This window comes from Malaya genurostris, chromosome 1 (genome assembly GCF_030247185.1).
Source record: "Malaya genurostris strain Urasoe2022 chromosome 1, Malgen_1.1, whole genome shotgun sequence".
In the NCBI taxonomy this organism is placed as follows: Eukaryota; Metazoa; Arthropoda; class Insecta; order Diptera; family Culicidae; genus Malaya; species Malaya genurostris.
Window position 1 is genome coordinate 81,248,199 of NC_080570.1, and position 17,755 is coordinate 81,265,953.

General features: G+C 34.0%; 1 protein-coding gene across 5 annotated transcripts in view; it reads right to left on the reverse strand.

Moving 5' to 3' along the window:
* Positions 1 to 219: 219 nt before the first annotated feature.
* Positions 220 to 17,755, reverse strand: part of LOC131440628 (broad-complex core protein isoforms 1/2/3/4/5) — a 294,222-nt gene continuing 276,686 nt past the window's right edge. For 3 of the 5 annotated variants that reach the window (XM_058612079.1, XM_058612077.1, XM_058612078.1), the window contains 2 exons: positions 4,145 to 4,195; positions 220 to 737 (listed from right to left, as the gene is read on the reverse strand). In XM_058612079.1, the coding sequence (XP_058468062.1) occupies positions 286 to 737; positions 4,145 to 4,195 (503 nt within the window). In that variant the 3' untranslated portion in view covers positions 220 to 285. The other 2 variants (XM_058612081.1, XM_058612080.1) reach the window with 2 other exon arrangements.

Consider the following 17,755-nt stretch of genomic DNA (forward strand, 5'->3'; position numbering starts at 1 on the left):
GTAAGAAATTACTATTATTTTCCTTACATTTGCTATATGTTTTTCAACGCTGCTTTGTCTATATCGTCGTATATATGTATACACACAGACACACATATATATATATATATATATATATATATATATATATATATATATATATATATATATATATATATATATATATATATATATATATATATATATATATATATATATATATATATAAAAATTTAATTGACGCACACCTGCGCAACGATAGTTTTCCAACGTCTAGTGCACTGTTTACAATTTGAAAAATATCGTTTAGAGAAACTCCAATTTAGCAATATTGTGTTTCAGATCACAGCCAGCACTATTTGCATCTCCTAGTAGAGTATGCGGTGACTGGTGGTGCAACGGACTGGCTGCACCAGCTGCAGCAGCTACCGCGGCCACAGATGCAAAAGGGTGCTGGCTATGATGTTGGTGTTGATGATGAAGGAGTTTTTGTCTGCGATGGTAAATGCTTTTGTGGTTATTGAGACTATTAAGGGTACGGAAAACCTTATGGCATAGGTTGCATACAGCATTGTTCAGCGGTTGCAGATGTTGCTGCTCCTTGTGCCTTTTGAGGGTCAGCTTTGTACTTAATAATTTACCGCAAACATCACAGCGATGACAAGCAGTTAGCGGTAGCGGTAGTGTCAATCGGTTTACTCCACTTCCACTGCCGTGATTCATGTCCGATGGAGATGATGGTCGTCCAGAGCTCATACCTGTAATCACCACCCCCATCAGGCGTGTGCGTGCGTGTCCCAACCATCCGACCACGTTATTATAGAGTGCAATTCAAATCGCGTGTGCGATTGAATATATTGACAAGCAGCATCACCGGGAAAAGAAAAGAGAGACAATAGTGACTTACTGTTTCTATGTGGTTTGTAATTTGTTTTGTTTTCTTCTAATTTCAGGCATATTTGTTACTTCTGATTTTAGGAAGTGAGCTTATTTTTGTAATTGATATCTCTGAATCATCCAAACTAAATTAAATAAAAAACTACATGAAACAAATGATAAATGTAATATAATATTTTCCATTTTTCAAATTATTCTCGCCAGCAAAAACAATATGATTGGAATGACACCTAAAGTTTTCGATTATTTAAACATAAGCGGTAATATCGGGAAAAGCGCGATTTATTACTATAAAAATTAAGTTTTGTGGCAGAGCGATAAAGTTTCAGTTTAAGATTATTCATCAAGAGACGCAACAATTTAGTATTCTGGGTTTTCAGGAGCGATCTACAAATATCTCTAGTTCATGTATGTTATAAATATACAATTATTTATACTTTTGACATCCACTTATCTCTTCTTGCACTTTGTCGTTCGGAAAAGCTAAGAATAGAAGATCAAAAGCAGCCAAAAGATGTACAGCTATTACTTATGCGACCGGATTATGTTTGAAATGTCAGAACAAGAAAAATGGTTTTGATTTTTTTTATAAGCCTGATTAAGTTTTTGAAGTCACTAATGTCTCAATTTCAATTTTCCAATTTTGCTATTGTGTACAAAATTTCGCTTTGAAATTCAAAATTCTTCTGCTTAGACTTTTTATGTTAGGGTATATAAATATTTGTAAACTATTCACTCTGTATTTATGTTTGAATCTATTGGTTTATATCATTATTTCAAACAAATATTTAGCATCTTCTACACTAAATTAGTTGTATAACTATAAATCTTGATTGCATAACCTATTAGAGTTTACAAAATATTTTTTCTTGTTACTATCAATCGGGTTGCTTTGATATTAATAACAAATTTTATTAGCATTGTGTAATGTAAGGAATGGAAGAGTATTTACGCTGTGTGGTGATTGATAGTATAATATTGATGCTTTTGATCTACTGCATTGGGCATGTTTGCTAGAGATGTCTGCGGCATCGAACTAGTGTTCGTCGGAAAACTTTGTTCCTCTTTAGGTGGTTTCATGTTCCTATGGTAGATGCTTTTGTGATTCCTTAGACTATTCAAAGAACTGTAAACTCTTTTACATATATTGCATATGGGTTCTTTTGTTGGCCTCATATGAACGTTTTGAATGTGGCGCTTCAGACGCGTTAACGACGATAGATTTTTATTGCAGGGATCACAACGAAAGTCCTCGCCTTGTTGGTACACCGGTATCATTTGTAGCATCGGGTTGGTTGTTGTTGACAGGGTCGTTGTAGAATGTTTAACGTTGCAATCAGACGTTTTTTCGTTGAATTTTGTGAACGTCGTCAGTCGACCTGACGACAGAAGAAGTCATAAAATACGTCGCATATTAGCCCAGAATTACTTGATAATGGTAAAGTTTAGATTGGTTGATCCTAGCAAAAAAAAGTTGTTCCTTCACCAATTGCAATCTGAATATGTCGATTATCCATACCATTTCAAAAAATTGATATTTATATCTTACAATAATCCAATCAAACGTTAAAAAATTTAAATATTGAAACGATTGCAAAATGCGGCACCTACAACCATTAGTAAAGTAATTAAACTTATAAATTATGAAAGCATCATTTCATTATTTTTTGACCTAGTGTTTCTGCTTACCATATATATGTTTGTGTTTACAACAATTCAACGTTCGGCAATCTAGTGATTTGGGCTTGTATCAGTTTTTTCGGTTGAATGATTGAAAACACTTTTATTTTGCTATTACACCTGATGAAATCTCCATTTCCAAATTCGCGCAATTTGCCGATTATATGTACAGATTCCGCATAATTTCCTTGTAGCCAATAATTGTACGCTAATTTGGACATATGTACAAGTATTTTAAAAATATACTTCAATTTATTATATTAGTGCTTAACCTATAACTAAAATTCCTAATTGCAATCGTTGAGGGAGTTTTCGATCGTTTTAGTGGGAATTTTCTGATAATACTTTGAGTTACTAAAATAATAGATTAAACCAGTTCGTAGTAGTAGATTTTTCTCAAATGTTTTTTCTTCCGTTGTTGAATTAGTACAGTTATCAAATTCGAAGAACATTCTGTAAGCTGCGTGTGCACTTGCTTGCAGTGGTGTGTGTGTAAAGTTTCCACGAAAGAGAAATAAAACACAATGACAATTCATTCTTTCATATTCATTATTTGAGCAATTGCTAGATTTGAACATTGTTTAATAAATGCAGCAATTAAAAATGAAAACGATAACAAAACACATATAGTTTTCGTAGTACATGTTAATTATATGAGTAAAACACACAAACACGACGTTTAAAAATGAACACGGCCATAACACGAAATGTCAGAACAATTATACAATAATTAAAACACTGACTTCAAATCAAAAAACAAATATTGCACACAACTGATAAGTATTCAATAATGAGTGAATAAATGAAAAGTAGTTACTAAAGAGAACCAAGTTGTGTTTAATCCTTTTTTTTAAATCTCACAGGTTTGAAAAATTAAAACAAGACGTCAGTTATTAGGAAAGGAATAGAACAGGTAATTGTATGTTAGTAATTTGAAATGAAATGTGATAAATCAGCACTGTCTAGTTGAATCCGTTTTTAATTTGATGGGCTGAGACAGAATCGCGATTTTTCGAACATATTCGCGAATTGAAATCTTCATATTCAAAACCTTGCACCGTTAATTAGTGGAATAAATAACTATTTTATATTGTTCTTAATACTGTGGTATAAAGAACACCCAGCAACCATCTTAGGCTAATATAAAGTATTACTCGAATATCTTTAAAGTAAACTATTTACACTGTTTTAAACTTTGCCATTCATTAATCATATAACCCTCGTGTGGTAGTTGTATTAGTTTTGGTCATTGAAGAAAATATGGAGAAAGTAACTGTACTGATTCGATTTCATTGGAATCTGTTCTGATTTTATTTTAAAGAAGATAGAAAAATTGAGAACAGAAAAAAAAGATGAGTGAAGTGAGTTTAAATCCATATTTTCTTTTGATAGATCGCTAAACTAACGCTGGTATATGTTTTTTCTTGGTTATAAATATTAGTTTTATGTTTGGATTCGAAATTGGAAAATGGAAAATATATATATTTGGGCTCAGTATGTGTTTTTAAATAAATCAATTTGTAAATAAATGTGAAAGAGAATCCACAATCAGATAGCTAAATTCTAAATGTACCAAGATTAGACTTACCTTGTGGTGAACCGGTAAGATCTGCGGATTGAAGCGCCTGTGAGTTAAATCCTAAACCAAGTAAATAGTAAAACAAAGTTATTCGATGATTTCAATGAAAGTCATATTTTGAAAAGCTGAGTAGCTAGTGTTAGTAAACAAAATAACATTTTCTATTGTTTTATGTTTAATTATGAAATCAAGACACCCAAAAATTGTTTTGATGGGTAACAAACAAGATAAATAAATACGAGAAAATCAAAATTTGCGAAATTTTTGTTTGAGGACTACTGTGCTTTCATTTCTGTTCCGAGGTTTCGTGTTTGGACTCCTCCCCACGTGCATTTGGAACCAAACCACACCCCGTCATACAGGTAATAATTATAGTGGAGCGGACAGATGCATGAGTGCGCGGGAGACCAATGTAGCTGGTTCTGAATGTTACCAAATCATCATTTGAAAAAAAAATACATGCGCTTCTTTTATGTCACAAAATACAAATTTTGTTTTTGAGCGAAAGCAATTTGTATGTCAGACGAAAGCAATGCAAGGCAATGAGCCGTATGAATAAAACATAGCATGCTTGAATTTCGGTAGTAAATGCTCTGTGTGGATCACGTTCCTGTCAAAACATGCTACAAACTGTAGTATTTACTACAAGTTTTCGGTAGGTAGCTCTAGAGGTTGCTACTCGTGTGTTTGCTGATAAAGTGAAGTACAGAAATTAAAAAAGTGGCATTTTTACAGATGTAAGTACGTTTCTTGCTTTGTGCATGCATATGCAAGCTTTTCCGGCTCTGTGTCGATACGGTATGCAGTGAATGCTTAAATTCGTAAGTAGCATAAACTACATGTTCGAACTTGTTTTTTATTCATACCAAACCGCGTCATACTCTTTGGATTTTGTTTTTGAGAAGATACTACAAACAACAGACTTTACTACATTTTATTCATACGGCCCAATGAATCGTCCCTTCACATCAACGGAAGCCAATCTGATTATCTGACAGCAAACCGTTATCAATGGAACCATTGGGCCATATGAATAAAAAGTAGCAAGCTTGAATTTCGGTAGTAAGTGCTACATGTGGATCACGTTGTTCAAAAGCAGAGACTTTACTACATAATAAATTTCGAACATGTAGTGGTTACTACATTTTTTCGGTAGGTAGCTCTAGAGGTTGCCAGGGCTGGAAATAATCAACTCCGTACTTCATCATCACTGAGTTAAGCTCACCTGCAAATCGGTTTCAGAAGCATTACTGAACGAGTTGAGTAATTGGGTTACCATTTGTGTAGAGAAAACATCGTCTCAAGCTCAACATCGTAGTGTCAAGCAATCAGCAGATGAGCGCTGAGTGCACGTCAAATATTAGAACCCACTGAGAGACGGTTTGTGAGTTGTGATTTGATGTGTTTGTACATCAACACATTGGGCCGTATGAATAAAATGTAGTAAAGTCTGTTGTTTGTAGTATCTTCTCAAAAACATAGTCCACAGAGTAAAACACGTTTGGTTTGGTTTTAATTTGTCTACCTCATTTCATCAGCAAACACACGAGTAGCAACCTCTGGAGCTACCTACCGAAAAATTGTAGTAAATGCTACATGTTCGAATGTTGTTGTGTAGTAAAGTCTCTGCTTTTGATAGGAACGTGATCCACATGTAGCATTTACTACCGAAATTCAAGCATGCAACGTTTTATTCATACGGCCCATTGAATCAGATTTTTATGACACTTGGCCGTATGAATAAAACGTAGCATGCTTGAATTTCGGTAGTAAATGCTACGTGTGGATCACGTTCCTGTCAAAACATGCTACAAACTGTAGTATTTACTACAAGTCTTCGGTAGGTAGCTCTAGGGGTTGCTACTCGTGTGTTTGCTAATAAAGTGAAGTACATAAATTAAAAAGTGGCATTTTTACAGATGTAAATACGTTTCTTGCTTTGTGCATGCTTTTGCCAGCTTTTCCGGCTCTGTGTCGATACGGTATGCAGTAAAGGCTTAAATTCGGAAGTAGCATTAACTACATGTTCAAACTTGTTTTTTATTCATACCAAACCGCGTTATACTCTGTGGACTTTGTTTTTGAGAAGATACTACAAATAACAGACTTTACTACATTTTATTCATACGGCCCACTGTCTCGCTTGTATTCTCCATCCACCAGAGTTGCCATGGGCGGCCAACGTTCAAATCGACGTCGTTTCAATCCAATTCTCAACACATGTTCTCGTATGCTGGAAAACGGTTTCGGCTCAGCAGCCAGTTGTGTTTAGCTCGAGACATGAAATTCAATCGTTTATGAATGATTTTTTGTTAACTTCCAAACATTTTATTATATTAGATCTCATACTCATTTTCTTACAGATAGTATGTTCCATTTTTTTAAGTTTTTCATTTTTTTCAATTAAAGAGTGCTTTGAAACTCTCATCAGAAACCGTGTTAATTTCGAAAACCGTGCAAATAAAAGCCGTGTTAATTCCAGATTTAGATCATTTCAACGACAGCATTATTTCAAAAAATGGATAGGTAAATTGGCCTCCTCTTGACGCCACTCGATTATTTTTTGTGGGGATACGTGAAGTCATTGGTTTATGTGGATAAACCAGCAACGATTGATGTCAGTTCGTGCCTGACAGCGGTCGAGAGCACATGTATTTTTTCATTCTCCTATTCCTCTTCGAGTGTATTGGCTTGTCTTTTCAAGTGTCCTGGGATCGTGAAGGAGTTTTATTCAAGCAAAATTATTATGTTTCTATTGCGTTAAGAGTGTTTTTAAAAATAATATAAATGCTTTTGTGATAAATATCATAGAGATTATGTCTGGTGAATGAAAGTTTTGTGAATGTGTTCGTTCCATTCGTAGCCGTGGGTTGCTGAATAGGAGCGGGAAGAAAATGAAGTGAATAGTGCTTTTAGACTGAGAGACAAATCGGGTGAGATCTTTCCTTTTTAATCGCTGACATCAATGAATTATTTAATTATTTTCACTAGCGCTTTGTATTAAATATGGTCGGCATAACAAAATCGTTAGTGTTAGTGCCGTGGTACCGAAACGTTGGGGACAATCATAAACGACGTAATTCTAAAATTGTTCTATTGCATCACTTTGAACTATCCTTATTCTAAAAGTCCGGAAGGCATGATTCATGGTTTATGAATGGCCCCTCACGCGAAGCGGGCCAAAGTACAGTCCCACAAGCCAAAGCGAAGAAAAGAACAAAATTGTTCCAGAATGGAATGGAGTGACATTCGATTGGCGCTGGTGTGTGTTTACTATTTCATAATTTTGTATTCTATCATCACTCGCTGAAATCGTGTAAACAAACGGGGAGCTAAATAACGTTATAGTATTAGTAAAAAGAATTTCGTTCAATGCCATAGACAACTACCAGACTGTGTACATGCTTTTTGTTTTCGTTCTTTGGAACAATGCAATGATGTTTTTTTTGCATAGTTTATGTTGTTTGCTTTTGAAGCCTATGTAATTTAAGTATAAATTTTTAAGTCGTTAACTATCAATGAAGTACGTGAGGAGCAGATATGGCGCTGGGGTTCGTGAAATAAATGAACAACAACAAGAACTCACACTTGTTAACATTGTCGAGTGAGTCAGTGCAGCTTCATTTTTTGTCATAGCGTTGTACTGAAGAACTTCTAGATTGCTATGCTGATCTGGTTATCAACAACACCAAATATTATTTAATTGATCACTCATGTACACCTCATTGGCGCGTGGGCTGTCGCTTCTATTATTCGTTTCAAATGTTCAATGAGTTCTGCTACTATTTGATGTAAGTTGTACGCTTTTAGAAATGATCGAAAGATATGATATGAACGATGGGATTATTGATAGTGTGGAAACACAACACAATGCGTACATGAATGGAGAGCCTTGAGTATTATTATTATTCAATACTATTAATATTATTATTATTATTATTACTCTTATTATTATTGTTTTTGTTATTATTATTATTATTATTATTATTTTTATTGTTATGATTAATATTAATTAATACTTCAACAGAATTATATTTTATTAGACTATGTTGTAGGGCTACTGTGCCAATAGGCATCTCATAATTAGAGTAGCCATGCTACTCTGTTGAGCACCCGACCCCAATCAACGGATTGTAATAATTAGCAATACAGTATATAGGTCACGACAAGTCAAGAGACAAGTTCCAAAAATGTGTAATACTGCTGCTTTTATAACGACGCGAAGGTACGGTACGTAGGCATCTTTTCATCGTCCAATCACTATAGTCAACATATCGATAAAAGATAGCATATTTCACTATAATTGTCAGTTTTAGCACATGAGTTGACTAGCGGAACTGATATTATTAGAGCTTAATTCATTGCAGTATTGTACGACACTTCAACGAGGCGTATTATATTATGAATAGTGCATCATTATATTGTATTGTATTATATTATAATATAGTTTTTTTCAGTTTTCTTGCGGGGGGAGACTTTCAGCCGAAGGCTGGTTCGTCTATGTTATATTATAGTATATTATATTATATTGCATATTATTGAAAAATATTATATTATTATATTATAGCATATTGAATTATATTACTTTATCATATATTGTATTATATTGATATAAAGCATTTATGATGGGGACGTTATGGGAGGGAGCATCAGGGCATCGGACGAATCGATGACTGGTCGAGGGATTGTGGATAGCCAGCCCAAGTCACTTGAAGGAAACTTGTTTCCTTCTCAAGCTTTGAAATGAGTCTGACGCGCCCTTCGCAAACAAACCATCAGGCGGGTTCAAGCATGTATAGCGATATGCTTCATCCATGCACTGGATATTATGGTTGGAAGAGCATCTTTTATTCCCGCGGAATACGTGTAAGTGACTCTGCTGACATATCCGCCCAACCCTTTTTGTTCGCTTTTCGATAACAGCTATAGTAAGAAGGTGAATGGGTGAACCATATCGGGGCTACTGTAAGTCTACCCGCATCCACTGGCAAGACCTTGAACTGATGGTGGCTTAACTTCACATCACATCACATCACATAAACCAGCAACGATTGATGTTTTGGAAATCAATCCTGGCTAGATGTAAATAGCAAACATAGAACAAAATAATAACAAATTTTATCATCATATCTTGTCTTGGCATTTCTGTGCTATCGTAGCTAAATTTGATATTGTCTTGATATTTCATCTAGGGTATCAAGTTGCTATTTTCTCATGAAGGCTTTGTTATGAATTTTGATATTTTAACTCTTATTTCAAACTTAATAATGTTAATTGAGATGTTCGATTTTAATAATAAAATTTTTTAATTGGTTTGCAAATCATTTCTACCCGGGATATTGAAATATCATTGCTGAAATACGCCCACAAATGTTTGAAAAAGTAGTTGTAGAAAATTGGACGTTCAGAATCGTTCTCATAAAAATTCCCAGTTTCTTCGATATCTACTGGCTGACCAACTGCAAATCTTTCCAATAGTTTGATAAATCTCGCAGTTTCACTTTCGACTCGTGACGAAATCAATTGATCAAAAACTTTAAAGTAAGATTAGCTAAAAAAATTCTATGAGTTTTTAAAATTCAAAGTTCTTAACTTTTCCTTGCTCAAAACATTTGGAAATTTTTCGACAAAGCAAAATTTGAGGCTTGCTTAATTCAGTAACAGCTTGAATGCTACCCGGCAAATGACCAAAATGTTAATGTAGGGTATAAATAAACAATATAAATAAATAAATAAATGAATAAATAAATAATTAAATAAATGAATAAATAAATAAATAAAGCTTGAATGCTCTTGTTCCAAAGGGTGTAGCTAAGTTCGCATATAAAAACTGCCCCCAAACAGAGAAAAATTGATATAGGCTGTTTGTAAGGGTTTATATTGGAGATGATTTTCTCAAAATTTTAACCCTTTAACTGCCATATTGGTTGAGTTAGGGTGGTGCTTCTGATTTACACTTTATATAGCTTTTTCAAAAACTTCTTTGGCAAAAAAATTGAAAAAAATTAGAAAAATTGTCGGAATTGTGTGAAGCCGTTCTGATTTTTCTGGATTTTTTCATGTGCAAAAAAATGTTCAAAAATTTTTTTTTATTTGCACTTACAATTTATGTACCACTCTAGATTTTACATCAAAAATAAATTTTTTATGAGGAACTTACGCTGTATTTTGTCAGACTTTAAAAAAATAAATCATTCGAAAAATCATGCGTCTCCATTAAATTATCCGATCATCCGATGGAGACGTATGGTTTTTAGTTCTAAAATCATGTATCACATACCCTTAAAACTAAATACCATGCGTTTCCATCTAGAACATGAGTTCAGGGCTTAAAAAAGAATTGTATTCCTAAAGTTATTTACACACACCCGTACGTCTGTCTCGATTTAGCTAGTAATTATGTAGGGAAACAGTTCGTTTGAACGTATTAGTGAACATGTTGCCAGCGGACGGTTGTATTTCATAAGGAAGGACCAGTGAGAGAAACATGAGTCAGATCTAATGAATTGACCAATATTTAGGTTTTAATATACGGTTTAAAATTTATATTTATGAACTGATGATTCATTTTACATTTATTTTACATTTATTGTACTCAAATGAAATGAATTAACAAATACGCTCTAGATCTTTTTAATCTCACATTTTTGCTATATTTACTAAAAGTTCCAAAGGACAATTAAATTATAGTTCTTCTACAGAAAAAAGTATTCCCAGATACCAAGCAAAATCTGAAAAACTATCAGTTACTCCTAATATGTTTGTCGACGTTCTGTATCACATGGTATGAATAGCTAAGTTGCCTGAAGTTGCTGAACAAGATAGCTAAAGTCAAACAGCTTAAGCTCATAAAGACGGATTAATCAAACTGGGATCGGACTGACAGTAAACCAGTCAAAACAAAATCGTATAATGGCGCGATGAATTCGTGTATTCACTCATTTATGACTGCGGATAACTATACAAGAAAAGTGATACGTCACCACAAGAAATTAATCAACTGTGTCATCAGGATAACGGACGGCGAACATTTGAAAATTGTTTAAGGAAAGAAGCTCTTGGCTTATGAGGAAAGATAATTAGTTGAGTTTTTGCTGCATTTGGTTTAAGTTTCCGTTTTGACAAATAATCACTGAAAATATTTGAGCTTCTTTGTAGGCGACTGCAGATCACTCTTAGATTTCTACATGTGGCTAACAGACTTGGGTCGTCACACAATAGCGATTTCTGACAACCTCTGGGTAGATTTGGAAGATCAGAAGTAAAAATATTTTACAAGTTTGGAGCTACGCTCGAACCCTGCGGGACACCTGCTCGTACGCTCGCAATTCAGATTTACCTGAAGAATTCTGCTAACCTGAAGAGTACGATCAGTTAAATAATTTTGAATCATTTTGATCAAAATAATAGGAAACTGGAATTCAGACATTTTTGCTATTAAACCTTTGTGCCAAACACTGTCGAATGCTTTTTCTATGTCTAGAAGAGCAACTCCAGTGATTTATTTGCTTTTATCATGTTCTTTACTCTGACAAGTTGATGAGTAGTTGAATGCTCATGACGAAATTCAAACTGCTCTGGTAAAAAAATGAATTCACATTTATATGAGACATCATTCTTAACAAGACAATTTTTTCAAAAAGTAATTGGTCGATTACTTGATGTTTCTGCTGGGTTTTTAACAGGTTTGAGGATGGGAATTACTTTAGCGTTTTTCCATCTCTTAGGAAAATAAGCTAATCCCTAAACACTTGTTGAAAATTTTAACCACTAAGCACTTGTTGAAAATTTTAACCAAGAGTACCAAGGTAACATCGGAAAGGTTTTTAATAAGAATATTAAAGATTCCATCATTACCAGGAGCCTTTATGTTTTTAAGTTACCTAATAATTGACTTAATTTCATCAAAATTCGTCTCAATAATGTCATCTTGTAATAACACTTGTGTTGAAACATGATCATATTTCAGTAAGACTCCATTTTCAATAGGTTTCACAACGTTCAAATTAAAATTGTGGATACTCTCAAACTTTTTCGTTTAAAACTTTTTTGTTGACCTTCAATTGTACTTCTTGAATAAAGATTGATTCTTGTACTCGCTACCGCTCTTTCGGACCTAACTAAAGTAAAGAAATCTAGCTTTGAGTAGACCGGGCAAACGAGGCGGTTACAGGTTTGTATGCAAGAGGCCGCCGCCTCCAGAATTTTTCATGTGAAAAAAATGTTCAAAATTTTCGATTTTTTTTATTCGCACTTACAATTTTGGTACTACACTAGATTTTACATAAAAAATAAATCATTTATGAGGAACTTACGCTGTATTTTCTCAGATTTTCAAAAAAATGTGTACGGGTATAATATCAGGCTTCAGAAAAGTCATTTGAAAACCCATGCGCCTCCATAAAATTGTCATCATCCGATGGAGACGCATGATATTTAGTTCTACAATCATATATCACATGCCTTTAGAACTAAATACCATGCGTTTCCATCTACATCTTGAGTTCAGGGCTTGAGTATTGACGTAATTAATAATGATAAAAGAATTTTATTTCTTAAGTTATTTACACACGCCCGCACGCCTGGCTCGATTTACCAAGTCTGTATAAAATGTTCAAAACGACGTTTGTAACAATGAGATATTCTCTTTGTTTACTTTCTCGTTCGATTATTACGGTACTGTTAGCAATCCTTCACTCCAATTATTTATCGATAATAATAACTAAAGCTATCATCTTTGAATCTTAACTGAAGAAATTACCGAATAAAGCAGGAATGTTTCGCAATAATCGAAAGAGAAAGTAAACAAAGAGAATCTCTCATTTTTACATACGTCGTTTTGAACATTTTATACAGAAGTAATAATGTAGGGAATGTATTAGTGAACACGTGTGCCAGCGGACAGTTATAATTCGTTTCTAACTTAAACATCTTGCGGGATAGTCTTGAGGTTTCGAAGTTAGCTATTAGCAGTCCTAAGAACTACTATAAACTAGATAGTAATCAAGTCGAAGTCTATTTGAATTCCAACAGTTTGCTAATACCGGAACAATCGGGATATCGTAAAGGTCACTCTTGTGAAACCGCTTTGAACCTAGTATTGGCAAAATGGAAGGAAAGAATCGAAGCCAAAGAGAGTATTTTCGCTGTGTTCTTGGATCTGAAGAGACCCTTGAAATAATTTCAAGACCTTTATTGTTGCAGACATTACGGCGTTTTGGCATCGGGGGAATGGCGCATGAATGGATTGAAAACTATTTATGTGGTAGATCTCAAAAGACTGTTTTTAACGCTGTAGTGTCGGTAATTCACTTGGTGTGCCTCAGGGAAGTGTGTTAGGTCCTATTCTATTTATTATGTATATTTATGATATGAAGCGAGTCTTACGTTTCTGTGATATAAATTTGTTTGCTGATGATACTGTTCTGTTCATTACGACTAAAGATTTCAATGAAGCTGTTGCACATTTAAACGAGGATCTAAGTTCGCTGGTTTGATGGTTAAAATTTAAGCAACTGAAACTATATATATTACGATTATACATTACGGATAAATCTGAGTAAATGGCAACTCTGTTTATAAAGAAAAAAACTCAGTCTGGAATAGGGACTTGGTATTTTTGATGGGGGAACGAGTGTGTTAATGGCGCCATCATGACACATGAGACTACTGTGCCAAATAATGGTACATTCGAAATGATCGTTAAAATGATTCAAAAATTTAATTTGATTGTCATGTGTGTTTGTCAATGCTATGAACTTATGAACCAAATAGTAATCTGTTGGCTGTGAACCAACTTCGAAAAAAGCTTACTTCAGTTGACAATATATTGAAACTTTTCATTGGGGTATTTTCTTTGACTGAAAGTATGAAAAGAAATTACGCAGAAGTAAATTTTGCTTAAGTTCAGAAATAGTAATTGTTCTACAAAATTTTTTTCATTGTCCGAAAATAATTATCGAGCTGTCAAAAATAACCATGCTCTCGAGGGGGGTTATTTTTGACAACGACAAAATAACTGCTCGGCTGTGAAATTTTAACTAAAGGTAAAAATAGCTCGCGAAATGCTTCATAGCCTAAGTGTTATAGATTTTCATAGACAGTTTTACAATTTTCTCAACTGTTCTATACACGCAAAGACCGAATTCAGCATTTTGGCGAAAAAATTAGTTGATTTTCTGATTTTAGTTAGTTATTTTTTGAGACAACTAAAAAAATCTTACTTTTGCTAATTTAGATTTTTTAATTCTAATTCTCTTAATAATAATAAAATAGTTGTTGAAATAACTATTTTTTTAGTTGAATTCACCAATTCAACGTGCTGTCATTTCTTAGCTAAGGCACACTTCATTTCCATTCAACTAATTTTTTAGTTGAATTAGAGAAATAAAACTTTGTTGTCAACCAACATAAATGGTTGAATTGGTTTCTGCAATTTGCAGCTATATGGCGCTCTGTCACCGAAAAAACGTTAACACCGTAATGACTACTAGCCACTAGATGGCACACTACTACCGAAAAATATTTCAGCCGCGGTTGTCTTTTCTATATTGGCAGGTATAAATACGATGTTGTATTGGAGAAAAAGCAATAAGCGAAACATAAACTTCTTTTTGAAAATTTTTCTTCTAAATCGCTGTTTTCTTCATTCGACTTCGCGAAATCGACTCTCTCACTGAAAACTTTGAGCACTCAGAAAACAAAAACCGAATACAAATAGTACACCGGACGGCGTGGCTCGGAAGGTTGGAAGATACAAAAAACATCATTTGACATGTACAATTAGAGTGAAACAATCGATACTCACTTCACTGTTCCGCGTAAAAACATTATTACGCACAATCGCTTCAAATGCGCACAAATTCTGAATAAATACACTTTCCACTAAGAGTTTACGGCATTTTTGTACATCGGTTTAGAAATTTTAATATGGATATACCGTAACACATGCGAAAAACATCTAAACAATTTGCAAGCAGGTTAAACCAAACTGTCCTTTTTAGCTTTTTAATGGATTGTTTTGCTTTGACACTTCTCATGAGTTTTTGGCTAATAAACTTGTTAATAAAACCAATTTCATTTTTGTTTTCTTTGTGCTGTCCTTCAGTAATGATGAAGATAGATAAATAGAAACAAATTTTCTGATTTTAATAACCAAATTAGTTGTCAATGAGAATTTCGTGTTGGATTGAAATATTGCTGGTTTGTGTCCAGAATATTCGCCAACTAAACACATTCTCTAAATATAAGAGTTTTTTTAAGCAAAGTAAATTCTCAATTTTAACTAATTTTATAGTTATTTTGAAAATGTTGTTGTTAAAATCAACTAATTCAAAAACAGTAATACGAATTAGGCGCAGAGCTAATTTCGGTCGTTCCGTGTAGGCATTGTATTATTTTTCATTACATATATGCCGTCAACATTTGGCACGATGCGGCTCGACAGTATACATAGCATACAAAACGCGCTCACATTTTTCGCGGTAAATTGGATACTCGTTGGTGCCATCTACTTTTAACTTTTTAGAATTATTTTTTATTATGTTATACAGCCTAAAATACATATTCACTATCAAAACCTTATTACTCTCTTAGAGGGTAAATTTTGAAAAGGCTCTCCATAGTAAAGTAAGACGTATTCACGTCAAAAATGATTCATGTCAAGTGGTGCAGTAGTTTCATTGTTATAGTTTGAACGGATGGTTTCGATAAAACACGCCTTCAACCTATAGTAGAATTCAATGGTGTAAAATTTTTTTATTTGATCATAAATATTCTACTAAACACTCAGATCCTGTTAATTAGTCACGCTTCTAAGTTTAGACGGTATGGCGTATGTAAATTCAAAGAATATCTCCAGAACACATAATGCGAAAGTTCGATTTTAAAATTTTGCAATAATGATTTCTCATCATATATTTATCGAATTAAGCTTAAATCGCTCTATTTTTCATAGAATGACTTCCTCAATAGTGTTGAATTCTTATTCTACACACAGAATTTGTCCTTTAATTTTTGTTGCTGTTTTTTAATACTCTGTTACAAAAGTAGTAAAAAAATTGAAATCCAACCATTTGTCGTTGTATTTTTAATGGAAACTAACATATTTTTCAACAATTAGATAAAATTTCTCTACTTGTATAACTTGTCTCAACTTTTTTGTTGGAGATGTAAGTGAATTCAGTAGTTTTGGAGTCTCAGAATAAGCTATCCAATTGAGTTACATGAAACTAAAATATATGAGTAGATAGTACTACCAGAGTTCAATAACTCTCATGGTCTTATTGACATCTGTTTTCCCAAATATTCGATCCTGGTAGGGAGAACCGTTTTCTAAAAATATGTCGAATCCGACTGCTATCAATCCTAGATTGCAATGTAAGGATGTTTGTAAAAAATACTGAGGATGGCCAGGAATTTTGTTTTGTTTATATTACAGAGGTTTAAACACCTTAAGGTCATTCGTCGCTTCGAACCAAAAAATCTTTCTGACCCAATGTGCGGGGTTGGGAATCGAGCCCGAGTGGGCTGCGTGAAAGGCATTGACTATCCCAGCATGCTATACCCGTACCAAGGGTAGGAAATTGTAGTTAATTTCCTACGGCAGCAGTCATACCTATTCTGAAATATAGCGAATCGAGATCCTACAATCAATAAACTCTTTCCCAATAAATTGACACTACAAAAAGCATGGAAACCTGTAAATAATTTCGGTTTAATTTAGAAATCAACAATTTTTCATTCACATTATGTGCAGCCGGAATCAGCAACGCACTTAAACTTCTCGTCGGCTTATGATATCACTTCAAGGATATATTTAGTTTGCGTTTTCCTTACACGCTTCATTTTACACCAGAGTATTAAAGGAATGGTTCATCTTGGATCTTAATTCTAAGTTCGATTCAGTTCTACGAGATCGGAAAATCATAAAATAGCCTTGCTCTTTACTACACGGGGCTGAGTGACGAGAAAAATTTAAAAAATAGTAGCGAAGACCTTTCCTGTCATAGTTTTGAACACATATAACTTTTTCATTTGTTGATGGATTTATATGTTTCATCACTAATCTATTCGAAAACTATTAACTCGAATCAGGCGCGTACACAGGGGGGGGGGGGGTTTAGGGGTTCAAACCCCCCCCGAAACAAAAAATTATAACCCATGGGAAACATTGTGATATAAATTGTACATGTGTTGATTTATCACCATGTTCTAAAACCCCCCCCGAAAATTTTCTCTGGCTACGCGCCTGACTTGAATGTACATAATAAAAGTGGATATGTTTTCAAATAGTACACTATAAAAATCAGTTTGAATAGACCCATGTTTTCACAAGCCAATCAGGACAACCAGCAAACTACGCTGATATAAAAGCTGAAGGTTGAAATTTTTTCATCATTCTTTCTGAAGCGGCTCTCGCAGCACTACGGACCAGTGCGGTAAAATTTTATTTTCAATCGAATAATATAAGATGAAAATTAAATTTATGGCCGCTGACCGTCAGCGTATCCCTACTAATTCATTTGACTTTTGCTGCCATTTTCAAGTGAAGCTCCCAGAATTCATCGTCAGTTGAATAATCGTACCTAGTCATTTGAAGTTTTGCTTGCTCAGTTTCAA